Genomic DNA, 13,829 nt, shown 5'->3' with positions numbered 1-13,829 from the left:
TGGATATTTCTATATGTACATTTACTTAGGACGCGCATACAAATACATATATTCTGAAGTCTACTTTGAGTAAAACGGAAGTCGAAAGCTTCAACAGCAAGCAGCAGCAGTATCAAACACATACATATGTATGTATGTATATGTATGTACATACATACATACATTAGTAAAAGTTGAGAGCGTTGAGAAGATATACAACAACTATAAGTCTACCGGCCTTTTTCTGCATTGCACGGCATATTTGCGGAGACATCGCAGCTCTTCACTTTAGGAAATATTTCCAATTTTAAAAGTGTTTAAGTAATTCAAAATGAAAACTCATAATTGTTAAAGTAACGGGAGTCATTGCTACATATTGTGTTGAAACTTTTTTTTGAATATTTAGGAATATAAACTCCTAAACAAAAGTGTAAGTAGGTATGTATGCACAAATGGATATGACTGTATCTATTTATGTTTAGTACACTTCTAAATTCATACATATGTACATATGTATGTACATATGCATATATGTATGTATGCACTGTTTTTAGTGTAGCTGGCGCGTTTGACCCGTATTTATAGTTTCTACACAACTACCGGCGTGAACTATTTCCAGACACGGTTGCTGCGCTCATCGCTGCGTCCGCCATTTTAAACTCGGAACAGGTAAAACACCAAAAGCATAAGATCAGCGAGTATAGGCAGAGAGCGTTGACTAGACGATGGTTGTAGAGTTATATTCACATACATAAATATACATATATGTACATATATAATATAACTTGGAAAAGTGTAATTTTCGCTATGGAGAATAATAATAACGAAGTCATAGAAAAATCCGGCAACACAAAAGCGCAAAGCGGCATTTTTGGCGTCACTGTCGACTCCGCTGCTTGGCGTGCTCGTTGGCTGGCGCTGCGCTGCCGACGCTTTGCGTTCGTTTGTGAATTCGTAGCTTCGATTCTCACATCTATGAAGTTCGTTCTTCACTTGAATTCGTGCGCTCGCCGTAAACACATCAATTCTCGGGTGAAATTGTCGTCTTTATTGTGCAAAAAGAATTAGAAAAAAAATCTTAAACCATTAACATAGTATACATAAAAGGTAGAGAACGAAGAAAAGATATTTTAATAGTCATAAAACAAATTAAAACGGTTAGTGGAGCGAAGTAGCGTACAAATAAAAAGTTAAAAATATATAAGAAATGCAAAAAGTATTTGTTGGTTACACGACACGACTACAAATTAATTACGCCAAAATTCGCATATATGTATAATAACGATATATGTATATATATACATACATACATATATATTTTTTTGGGTAGAGAAAATTTTTTGGAAAAGCACTACAGGGGACAGTGGAAATTCAATAAATAAACCAAGTAGTGTGTGTGTGTTTGTGTATATAGCGTAATATCAGATACATTTATCTGTTGAAATGCACAAAAATTGTCTATATTAATGCTTTTAATTAATTGAACGCGTGTGAGCAAAGTTCATTAAACTCCATTGTTGCGTCGTTAAATTGGAAAAGTCGAAGGAAAACCAAGATCGTAACATGCAAAGGAAAAGGGTGCAGCAATAAAAGCAACAAAAATCAACCGGACAATAGACGACTGACACGAATATACGAACAAGCAAAGCTGGCGTCTGTGAATATATCGATTGGTTGCGTCGAAAGTCACAATTGCGCAGGGCAGAGGAGAAGAGTTTTTGTGTTCAGGTGGAGTAAAAATATTAAAAAAAAAGGAACGCAACGCGGTAGCCCTTCGGGTGCGGATGAAACAGCTTGTACAGCAGCGGAAGTGATTTGATGAAAGATGGACGAATGGCATAGTCGACAAATTAAACATTTTTAGTGCAAACATATTTGATTTAATTAATACGAATTTACGAAGACACAAGCATGAAAAGTAAATTGTATTTACATACACATATTTACATTGCAATGTTGAACTACAAAAAGAAAAGTATCTCATAGGAACAGAAAAGTGACGGCAATAGCGACATGAAATAGCGTGCAAGTGTTCATACATATTTGTGTGTGTGTGTGCGTAGAAGCGCTTTTTTATCCAAGTCAAAAGAACTGGAAAGACGGCATTATACAATTTGTTGAATTCTATTCAATTTAGTTATTCTCTGAAATTAGTTTCGTATCTAATATGTATATATAAGTTTTAAGTGAGTTTCCGCTCATGTTATTATACCAAAATTATCTACTTTCCAGAAGCAACAAAAACGAGTAGAATTCTTAAACATCGTGCAAAATCAAACGAAAAATACATCCAGGAAAAGTGTATATATCGAGCAGTAGCGGAAAATTTATATAAAAAATTACAGAAAAAGTTAGCGGCAAGCAAAAACTAACACATACAAAGAAAATCGATAAATCGATTAGCTTAGCAGCTCTCTCCCGAATTTCACACACGCTTCAATTAAAACGCCATCTTCAGCGTTGCCAACGACTTTTTAGCAGTCAACGTTGACATAAGAGACGCAGCCGTCATCGTCGAGACAGCGCAGCATTAAAGTAAAAGAACAAATTTACGCAAGAGCGAAGTTGTGAAAAAGCATCAAAATTATTGCCGCAACGAGGAAAACACACGCCAACGCAAGTGAGTATTAAAAAAAGTCAAGCGCATGACTACATAATTGTAAGCTAGTTTGTACATATGTACAATGAAATCGCTGACTTATAGTGGAGCACCACTGTCAACGCCATCGTTTCCGCGTATGCATACATGTATATGTACATATTACGGGTAAAATGTGCATATATTGTCTATTCTCTTTCTGTCTGTAGTTTTATTTCATTCTTTCATGCGTCGGCGCATCAGTGCAAAATAAAATTAAAATAAGTTCTTTGTATGTATTTACATTTCGTGTATTTTGTTCTAACACCATCGACTTTGATCGTGCTTTTAGCTATGGCGAAGTCCCCACCCAGTGTAGTGAAACACAATAAAATTGCCTTGTGTTTATCGTTAGAGTTTTGAAACAAATAAAACTAGCCGGTATGCCTTTAAAATATATATTTATATGCATGTATGTCTAGGCGCGGCTACTACTTAATGCTACCTTATTATTAATTTTTTTATGAATAAGTATTTAAAAGCTCTTTTAATATTTGATCACACACTTGAAAGATATTCAAGTAGTATACGTGTTTAAGCATCGGACTTTATGACTAAAATAAACGTGTGCAAATAAATAAATACATTACATTGTATGCATAGAGAAAGATTTATTGTAAATATATTATGCATATGCACCTATGGATATTGAGCGAAAATAACGTTCGTTTTTATTATTTTCAATTATTGTACTCATACACATTCATATCTGTAATTAACACAATCTCCATACATAGTATAAGAAATAACTAAATTACGATTTCCTCGGGCGAGTCTAAAATTTTGTTTTTGAAGGGCATACATACATATGTATGTATTATGTATGTATATTTATTAATTATCTATTGGAACCGAAAGAAATTGGATATAGTAACACATGACACTCGTTGAATTACAGGAATATATGACAATGAGTTTGAATGCATATCCTAAATAAAAAAAAAACAAGTTCTCTGTGATTAAGTTGCGAGGTAATACTTGAATCATCGTTCAATTTGTTACAAACTTATACAAAAATACATATGTATGTAAACTTATAATTTATGTCCCAATAATCATTATATATAGTATGCATAAAATCTTATTTCTTACTCTAAATTTGAATACTTTATTTTCTTCCTTCCATGTGTTCTAAACAACAATCATTTGCTATATCCACGTCCGCTTATAACCGTTTCACTCATCCCTCTGCGCCATCGCCTGTTACTTAGTGGACTTTATGATGGCGAATGCCGGTGCTGCAGGCACAGTAGACGCTCAGGCCCAGCTAATGGCTCAAACCGCCGCCAATCCGGCCGCTGCCGCAGCCGCTCTAGCCGCTTCGAATGCTTCACCTGCGCAGACTGCTGCCGCTGCTGCAGCCGCACAACTGCAACAGCAGCAGCAGGTGCAGCAGGCCATTTTACAGGTGCAGCAACAGCAAACACAACAAGCCGTCGCCGCCGCCGCTGCTGCCGTCACCCAGCAATTGCAGCAGCAAACTACCAACGGAAATACGAATACCCAACAGAATGGCAATAATAACGGCTCATCCGAGACACGTACTAATCTCATTGTAAACTATTTGCCACAAACAATGACCGAAGATGAGATACGTTCACTATTCTCCAGTGTAGGTGAAATTGAGTCTGTAAAATTGATACGTGACAAATCACAAGCTTTTATGGATCCACTAAATCCGCAAGGACCAAATAAGGGTCAAAGTTTGGGGTATGGCTTTGTCAACTATGTACGCGCACAAGATGCCGAACAGGCTGTTAACGTATTGAACGGGCTGCGTTTACAGAATAAAACCATCAAGGTGTCATTCGCACGCCCCTCATCGGACGCCATTAAGGGTGCGAATCTATATGTGTCGGGACTGCCGAAGAATATGACACAGCAAGAGTTGGAGGCAATTTTCGCACCATTCGGAGCTATAATCACATCACGCATACTACAAAATGCCGGCAATGATTCACAGACCAAAGGTGTCGGTTTCATACGTTTCGATAAGCGCGAGGAAGCAACACGTGCCATTATTGCACTGAACGGAACCACACCACCGGATTGTACCGATCCGATTGTGGTGAAATTCTCAAATACACCGGGTAGCACTAGCAAGATAATGCAACCACAATTGCCAGCATTCCTCAATCCACAGTTGGTGCGGCGCATCGGCGGCGCTATGCATACGCCGGTCAACAAAGGCTTGGCACGTTTCTCCCCCATGGCCGGCGATATGCTCGATGTTATGCTGCCAAATGGTTTGGGTGCGACAGCGGCCGCTGCTAGTGCATTAGCTAGTGGTCCGGGCGGTGCTTATCCCATTTTTATTTACAATTTGGCACCCGAAACTGAAGAGGCATCACTGTGGCAGCTATTCGGTCCATTCGGCGCAGTGCAATCGGTTAAAATTGTTAAGGATCAAACCACAAATCAATGCAAAGGCTACGGCTTCGTGTCGATGACCAATTATGATGAAGCGGCAATGGCAATTCGTGCACTAAACGGTTATACACTGGGCAATCGGGTGCTACAAGTTAGCTTCAAGACCAACAAATCAAAGTAAATTATCTTTCCAGCGAAAAATCTACAGTAGTAACAGCTAACTGCAACAATAGTGGTAGTACACAATAACATCAACTGTAACAATAACACACGCATACACAATGAAAACAACAATAACAGCAATAATAACAATGTAGCGGAAATACAGTAGTAACAGCAGCAACATATTGCGGACGGACAAAAACTGTAAATCGGTGAATGGGGAGCCGAGCTGCAACCCGACCGCAGGCAAGTTAGTGGAAATGCGCGGGTTGGCTTTGTTTAAAATTGGTAAAAGTGTGTGATGTGCAAGGCGTGTTGTGGGGAGGATGAGTTTGCTCTTCCTCCCCCCAACATTCGCAACGCACGCCAACCTCGTATATTCCATTTTTTATTTATATTTTTTATATTAAGCATATGTTAAAGAAAGTCCAACTTGAAGCTATACGAAGCTGGAAATTAAATTAATTAATTAACTTTTGAAAGTGAGGTTAATTAATTTAATTTGTTACACTGTAAATTCTAACACAAAATTACAAGCGCGGAGTAGTAGATATGTGCAGAGAAATATTGACAACAAGAAATTTGTGTTGTAGCAAAATTTTGCGGTTACAAGGCACTTATAAAAGGGATGTAACTATTCAGTATATCTGTAGCGTAGTGAAAATATGAAAACAAAAAAGAGCAAAGAGAAATCATTTGAATATATTTTTCCTTATCAGCTTCCACCCACAGTGGCTTTGCGAAAAGCAAATGGACGCACATAAATGCTTAAAATGGCGCGCCAAATGCCGCTAGCAACCACCCGTAGTGCGCGCAAGCAAGCGGCAAGCTTCCCACGCGCCTCAAATAATTGGGGTGGTTACGGCAGGCACTTCAAATCAGTCCTAGTGTAACGGCTGGCAGCACAGCACATGTGTGTCTGTTTGTTAGTCACCTGAATTTCACAATGCCAAAGCAGTGAAGGAAAAATATATTTCACAGTACATTTGTATGTACATATGTGTATGTTTGCATTTGAAATACATATTTGCAAATTTTGGCAATTTCAATCAATGTTCTGCGAGTGTTGGCTTAATTTAGAAAAATTGGCCTGTTTGGTAATCAAATTGGCAAGCAAAATCTGAAAATTATTACTCGAAAGTTTGGGCTATTTTTAAATTAACCAACAGCTGCAACTCGTGGCTGTATACTTGCATGTGTGCGTGAACACGAATACACTTATATTTATTAAATCTCAGCAAAAATATAAACGAATCAGCTAGCTGCGCCACACATTCAAAAATTAAAGACAAAAAAGTCATTTTATATTTTCACTACTCTAGTCTGAAATAAACTAGAAAAAATGCAAAGAAAAATTATGAAAACGAAAGTTTTGCAAAATTAAGGCTCAAAACAATATTTCTGCATCCTCTAGAATTTCTTAACTCGATGTAATATTTGTTAATATCCCTATAAACAAAAGCCAAAACGTATGTGTGAAAAAAAATGAATGAGTACCCGTTTACAAATTGAAATCGAACAAAGAGATCAACGCACGATTTTCCAAATTAAAAACCGTTTCGAACATTTCGAAAACTATAGTTGTATGAAAACTACTGCTGCACAAGTATATCACAAAACCGTTTAGCTCAATGAGCGCCAATTAGGCAGTAACTAAAAAGAATTAGTGAACAGTTCTTTTAAAAATACACTAATAATTAAGAAATAAAGGCAAACAAAAATCTTCCAAAACAACCTTGGCCTGCCGGCAGCAATAAAAGTATTTCAAATTTCATTTGCAATTTTAAAAGTTGAAAAAGTTGACAATTTTTATACGTTTTCTAACTCAAAATATGCGTTATAAGCAAATGATAAATTTAAATGCAATCAAATGTGCAGCAAGCGCTCGAAAGAAAGGCTTGAAGAAAGACGAGTGCGTACGCAGGTTTTAAAGTAAAGCATAACTATAATACAACAATTAATTGAATGTTTAAACACAACTCTATTTGGGTATAAAAGCGCATAATAAAAATGATTTTCATTTATAAGGTTAGCGAAACGAAAAAAAAATTCTTAAAACAATTGATAAAGTTAATGAGTTTTGTGGCATTCAAGAGTGAAAAACCAGAAAAGTAGGAGCGATGACATGTAATTTAAATTAAATAAAAAATAAACTAAAATTTTAAAAATTATTTAACGAACTAGCAAAACAAAACAAAAATAGTAAATAAAATAATATATGAGTAATAACCTTAGAGACTATAGTAAAAGCAACGTCAAGGAGGCTGCTACAGTATTAAATAGCAAAAGTTTAAATTTAAATAATTAAAAAAATATAACTAAGAAAATAAACAAAAGTTGGGTGTAAGTTCATAAAAATATACATATGTATGTAACTAGAAAATAAAGGGGCAAAGCCTGCGTGCGCAAATGCAAATTTATAGAAAAAGTAGGTCTTTTGAATTTTAAATGAGCTAAACAACTATAACGAGACAGTATCGAATGAGCAACAATAATTATTAAATAAACATTGCGCCTCCAGAAGGCTAAATTTAAATTAATTAAATAATATATCCAATATCATAAATAACTATCCACACTCGAAAGTTAATATAAATTTTAAAATAATATAAAAACTTACATAACATATTAAACATAAAAAATTTATTTAAATTTAATTAAACATTAATTGATTGAAAGGTTGCTTGCAGATCCCTTTTGCATATTGACGGGAAAAACGCACAGCTTGTTGTGTATTTTGGTGGCGAAAAGTACGAACAGAGTGTTGTTGTTTTTAGGCACTACTTTTACACCTTTTGCGCTTTAATTCATGCTAATAGTGCGCTGAATTAGTAAACAACTTAAAATAACAGTAAAATATTCACATGATATAACTTCATTCTTTCAAAATAAAAAATATTATATAAAATATTTTTAACAACTAAACAATTAGTTTAAAACGAGCTTTTAAAGAGTCAAAGGGAATAGCCTAACACCGTTTTAGTGCGCTCAATTCAAAAAAATATGTATTACTAGTTATTTTCAACAGCAGAAAGCGGCGCATCCTTAATACGGTTAGAGCGTTTTTCTTCTTTTTCGTCACCACCTACGCACAAAGCGCATAACATGAATGTTCAATAATTTGTTTGAGACAAAATTACAATGTGAAGCACAAAACACCCGAAATACAAATAAACTATACATACATAATTCAGTGTGAAATGTTTTAAGCTTTAGGCTGCGTACATATATACACACACATATATATTATTGACACATATACACATGCATCAACATTCGTATAATGTTTAAAAAAATCAATTTGTTTATTTTTAAACGTAATTTGGTTTGTTTACAATCAATGGTTGCAGGTATTTGTTTGAGGAGCAGTTTTGATTTGTTGAAATATATTTAATAGACATTTGTTACAATTACGATTTTGTGTTGTTTGTGCTTCCACGAATAATGCCCCTTTGATTTTGTTCGTTTGTAGTGCAGTACATTGACATCTTGTGTTGATTTCTTTGTTTCAATTTACTTTACTTTGAGTTTTGCGTAAATGCGCTTCAACTGCTACTTGCTACAACCCACATGAGTTCGAAATGTCAAAAATACTATTTTCGAACAATATTTGAATTACTTTTCAAGCGTTTAACCAACATATTTGAAGGTGTTTAAAGTTATTTATTAATATAATTTTTTCGATAAGTTCGATTTCTCAACACGGCTACTACTCTTATGTTTGTTGTTGTTTTTTTTTGTACCCACGCTCGTAAATTATAATTTTGTCAAAAAGAAAAAATGTGTGATCATGTAAAATTGACGCGCGTGTTCTCCCTACTATTTTGTACACATAATTTATATATTTATTCAGTCCATATACAATACATACACACGCATACATATACATAGATATATAAATAGTGAACGTACGTAAGTAATTAAGCAAAATATATTTATATACATATTTATTGCATATTTACACAACTTATATTAATTTATATTTACAAACATATGTATGTATACATATGTATATTTATTTCCAATAATTTTGCTTTCAAATTCAGTTTTAACTCAAACCAAACTAAGCACTGTTTCTCAATAATGTTGAAAAATAGTGTTTATACAGCTTATATACATATGTATATAACATAATTTATTTTTGCATTAATATTAATATTTTATTACACAAAACACCATTAACTATACAAATTTAAACTTACATACATTCATACAATATGTGTACGTGTATGTCTACATATATATTTATATAATTATATTTTTGCAGCTGTTAAGTGGTTTTAGTTTTAAAGTTCACAATTTTTAAATTTCAATTTAGCAAATTAGCTAAAAATTAACTTGATGTGGGTATTCACAGTGTGTGTGTTTGCTCGACACCTTTTGCTAACGGGGAAAACGCGCACCGTGAATACACTCATTGATTTTTGCTTTTATTTTAGTTTTTTTTTTTTTCAATTTGTAATTTTGAGGTTAGCTAAGCATGCGCAAATGCAGGCAGTAGTAAGTGAAGTTACAAAACAAAAAGAAACCCAGAGAAAAAGTAATCACTATTTATTAAATAGTTATATATTAGTACATTTTTTGATGCTAAACAACTGGGGACGACTGAAGTCTCACAGTTGCTTATATATAAATATATATAAATTATATTTTTTTCGTAGGAGTAAACGTGTAGTATGAACAAAGTAAAAAGAACAAGCAAATGTATGAGAAAAAGCAAACGCTAAGCGAAAAACGCATAAGAACAAATAATTTAATTAAGTTAAAATTTATAAATTTAAAAAATTACTTTTAAGCATAATGCATAGTAGTAGTAGTCGAAGCGAAACAGATGGTAAAAATACAAGTATACACAAAACGCATGAAACAAACAAGAATTCTAGTCAAAAATGCAGAACAAAAATGCAAAAGGATGTTAACGGAAAAAATGTATTGAAGGAAAAACTAAACTAAATTGCTAAAGCAGTTAGGCAGAAGTTCTAAATTGCAAGCATTATAATAACAAAAAATGCTTCAATGTCGCATAGCAATTATGCATGACAAGCAAAAGAAAACAAGAGTAGAAATGCAGCTATAGTAACTAACCCATACACATACACAACTCACATCATCCAAAACTACAGAATGCGCTACTGCGACAATAAGTACTAGAAAACAGTCAGCGCTGATAGTGCGTTCAACATGCGTTTAATGCAATTATTATGTTTGAAAGTAATAAGTGTGGCAAAAAACCAATTAGCAACTGCTAAAAGTTGATTTAGAAAGCATTTTTCGAATTATAGTGTGTTTTCCAAACGTGCGCTGCGGCTGCAAAAATGCTCTTTCTTTTCTCGCCTCCATAAATTTCTGTAACATTATACTTTCGGTGGACCCTAATGAAGGTTTCAAACATTCATTGCCAGAATTTGATAAAAAAAATGATTTTTTCAAACTAGAACCCTAATAAAGGTTTCGAACATTCGTTGTCAGAATTATGATAAAAAAATATTTATTTTTTTCAAATTTCTAGACTAGAATATCCCCTTAATAAAATTATTTATACAAAAATCAGTAAATTATGTTAAGCAGTTTTCCCGAGCGTTTCACGATCAAGAAATTGCTTTCAAGTTGCAATATACTCATACTTTTCTACTACCACACTTGCGCTTTTCGAACTTGCACGCGGTCTTAAAATGATATGCAATTGTGCTGTAATATGAATATTTCGTTATATTCAATTTCAATCAATTTTGACAAGTAGGAAGTGATGAAGATCAAATTAAAACCCAAGTTCTTGATCGTGTAACTGCATTGTTTTTGAAGGTCTCTTAAATGCTCGAAATTTTTTCGAAGTACAAAAATTAGATGTCCAATATTTTTCACGTTTGAAGGCAGTGTCTTCAAAATCGTTCGCAATGCCCACAACAGTTTGTTTTCTAAGGCATGTGTAGCCTCCACGTTAAAAATACTGCTTTAAATAAAGCGGAAAAAGCTTTGAACGCATGTTTGTTAATGTACAAGAATGCTGTAGTGATTTCTATTTATTTTTTTAAATTCTCTATGCGAATAGAAAATAGTACGTGCTAAGGTTTAGTTCAAATTGCACACTAACACCGCTAAATTATTTTGAAAGCAGCAAATGCGGTCTGTAAAAAGCGATTACAAATACATAATTTTGTTTTGCTAACGAGCGAAAGGATATTCTGTGCAATAGTGTCTACGCGAAAATGTGTATCTCAGAAGAAAGTATAAATTTTTGCTTATATTTTATTAAAATTTACTTCGTAATATAGTAACTACTTTAAGCATAATAATTTTTATTAAACATTAGAAAAAAGAGAAACCTTAATAACAACAAAAACATCAACATGTACATATGTATGTAGTTGAAAATGTAAGCGAAAAAAATTGCACAAAAGTGCATAAGCGCCAATTTATCGTTGATGATGCAAACTTATGCTTTCTATTTTCTTGACACACGAAACAAACGCAAATTCCCAATAGAGAAATGCAGCATCTGCAATGATACGCCATTCAAATATGGACAAGTAGAGATAAGAGCGCGTGCGCTCATGCAAGAGCAAAAGCGGCAAAGTGTTCTACAAGCGCATATTGCCAAGAAAGCCGTAATTTAATAGAAGTCAATCCGAAAAATAAGTAAAAAAAATTAAATAAAAGGTGCATATCAGTATTGCAGCGCCGCGTTGAAGCAAGTAAATAGTAAAACTGCATAAATATATGAGAGAAGAGCACAGACAGTAAAGTAGTGAGGAGAGTAGCAGGGAGTCAGCAAGCAATATGTTTAGCACAAGCGGCACAAAATATGTACGAAAAACGAAAAAACGCGCGCGAGCACAGACCACAACAAATAGATTGGCAGTGAAAATTGAATAAACAACCAACTCAAATTGACGTACAAAAAAGCAACTGATAAACTTATAAGATACCGGAACTTGAAAGATGCAAGAATTTAGTGTTTTCTGTTTTTTTTAGTTGATTTGATTTGATTTGATGACAACTTGCATTTTTGAAATGTGTGTGCGTTTCATGGCATATTAATTATTTTAATTTTCTTTTAAGTAATTATTAGTTTTTAATTTTAATTTTCACGTTATGACACAATTTATATGAATGTTTTATGTTTTGTAGTAATTACTAAAAACAATATGCGTACCTTAACTAAATGAAGAAAAGATAAACAAAATCAGAAACGAACACAAGTATGGGACAGAGTAATGAAAATAATAATTACTATTTTCATGGGTTTTCAGTTTGTTTTGTATGATTTCTAATATTATTATTTTTTAACTTAACAAACAACAAATAGTAGTAACTAGCAGTTTGTAAACCATAGTTTTAATTGACTTATTTTTTTGTAATATTTTTACATACATATATTTATCTTATTTTGAGCTCGTTTCATCGCATTCCTTGCGTTAAGTTTGTAATTGATTTGCGTTCATACTTTTAATTTCAATTTAATATTACTTTATTAACCTTTATAATTTTAAATAATATTTTTTTTGTTTACGTATATGTTTTAAACCAACTATTTGTACACAGGAAATGAAAATAAAATTGTCTAGCGACAAAATCTCAGAAACAATTGCAAAGCGCTAGTATTTTATTAAACAAAAAAAAACGAAAAAAATATTTAAAAATTGCAATTTAAAAAGCAAAGGTGGCATAATGCTGAGCTTATGCAATTTTTGCACAAATAAAAATTATATGAGCGCTGACAGATTTTGCCGCCTTGCAACTGCAGGTTTTAGGCCCACGCAGTCAGCAAGCGTGAGCAAGCAAACATTTTTTTGCCACCAATTACTATATTTTCCATTGTGTACTTTTTATTATATGTTATATTTCAATTTATATTATAATTACTATTACTATTATTATTTGATTCAATTGTATTACATAACATATTGACATTTGAAAATCTTCTTGTTAATGTAACTAATCTCTCAAGTCGCGGCAAGCACACAGACAAAAACATATGTATAAAACGTTGTTTGAAACTTGATACTCCAGAAATTTGTAGCCTCTAGCGCTTCAAAATACCAATAAGTGACAAAACAACACGTTTTTACACCATAAACAAAATGTTTTCCTTTATTTCTCGGTAAGCGAGAATGTTTGGCTTTCACTTGAGAAGAGCGCATAGCAAGCATAGCGTCAAAAGTAGCCATTGGAAAGAAAAATTGTCACTTCGAATTTACAATGTCCTATAAACTGTTTTGTACAATACAGCAAAAATTTGACACACGACGCTCTCTCTCTTTGTCCCACCCAATGCCCGCCTGACTTCAACGAGAACTTCATTTTCACGCACAAATTTCGAAAGGAGTTTGTGTGTTACTTTGTAAACTTTTTGTCCGAAAGTTGTGACGAAAAATATTAAGAAAAACATTTTACCGGATTTCCCTAAATATATGATTTTTAACACAGCAGTTATTGCTAAATAGAAATTTTAACTTTTATCATTATTTTTAATTTTAATTATAAGTTTGTGTTTTTATTTTAATTACATTTAAAGTTTAATTCAATTTGTATTTCCCAAAATTGTATTGAGACAAAAAGTTAAAAGCGCTAATACTTGTGGTTGATGCGCGCACATATATTTGAAGCGATAAAAACTTTGACAACAACAAACCGTGTTTTTAACCTTAAATAAAATATCAATTTTGATTTTTGAATTTAA

At 33.3% G+C, this 13,829-nt stretch overlaps 2 protein-coding genes across 7 annotated transcripts in view; one reads left to right on the top strand and one right to left on the bottom strand.

Annotated features, from left to right (window-relative positions):
• LOC126760120 (arginase-1) overlaps nt 1-13,829 on the bottom strand; it is a 32,829-nt gene that overhangs the window by 9,300 nt on the left and 9,700 nt on the right. The gene's annotated exons all lie outside the window — the stretch shown is intronic.
• LOC126760116 (protein elav) overlaps nt 1-13,829 on the top strand; it is a 22,541-nt gene extending 8,712 nt beyond the window's left edge. The window contains exons 1-3 of one of the 6 annotated variants that reach the window (XM_050475540.1): nt 969-1,086; nt 2,212-2,599; nt 3,829-13,829. In XM_050475540.1, the coding sequence (XP_050331497.1) occupies nt 2,599; nt 3,829-5,168 (1,341 nt within the window). In that variant the 5' untranslated portion in view covers nt 969-1,086; nt 2,212-2,598 and the 3' untranslated portion in view covers nt 5,169-13,829. Of the gene's footprint in view, nt 1-968; nt 1,137-1,776; nt 1,898-2,211; nt 2,600-2,917; nt 2,999-3,828 lie in introns of those variants that run through there. The other 5 variants (XM_050475545.1, XM_050475539.1, XM_050475541.1 and 2 more) reach the window with 5 other exon arrangements.

This window comes from Bactrocera neohumeralis, chromosome 5 (assembly GCF_024586455.1).
Source record: "Bactrocera neohumeralis isolate Rockhampton chromosome 5, APGP_CSIRO_Bneo_wtdbg2-racon-allhic-juicebox.fasta_v2, whole genome shotgun sequence".
Lineage (NCBI taxonomy): Eukaryota > Metazoa > Arthropoda > Insecta > Diptera > Tephritidae > Bactrocera > Bactrocera neohumeralis.
Note: the sequence above shows the minus strand (reverse complement) of the source record. Positions and strands in the feature narration are given on the sequence as shown.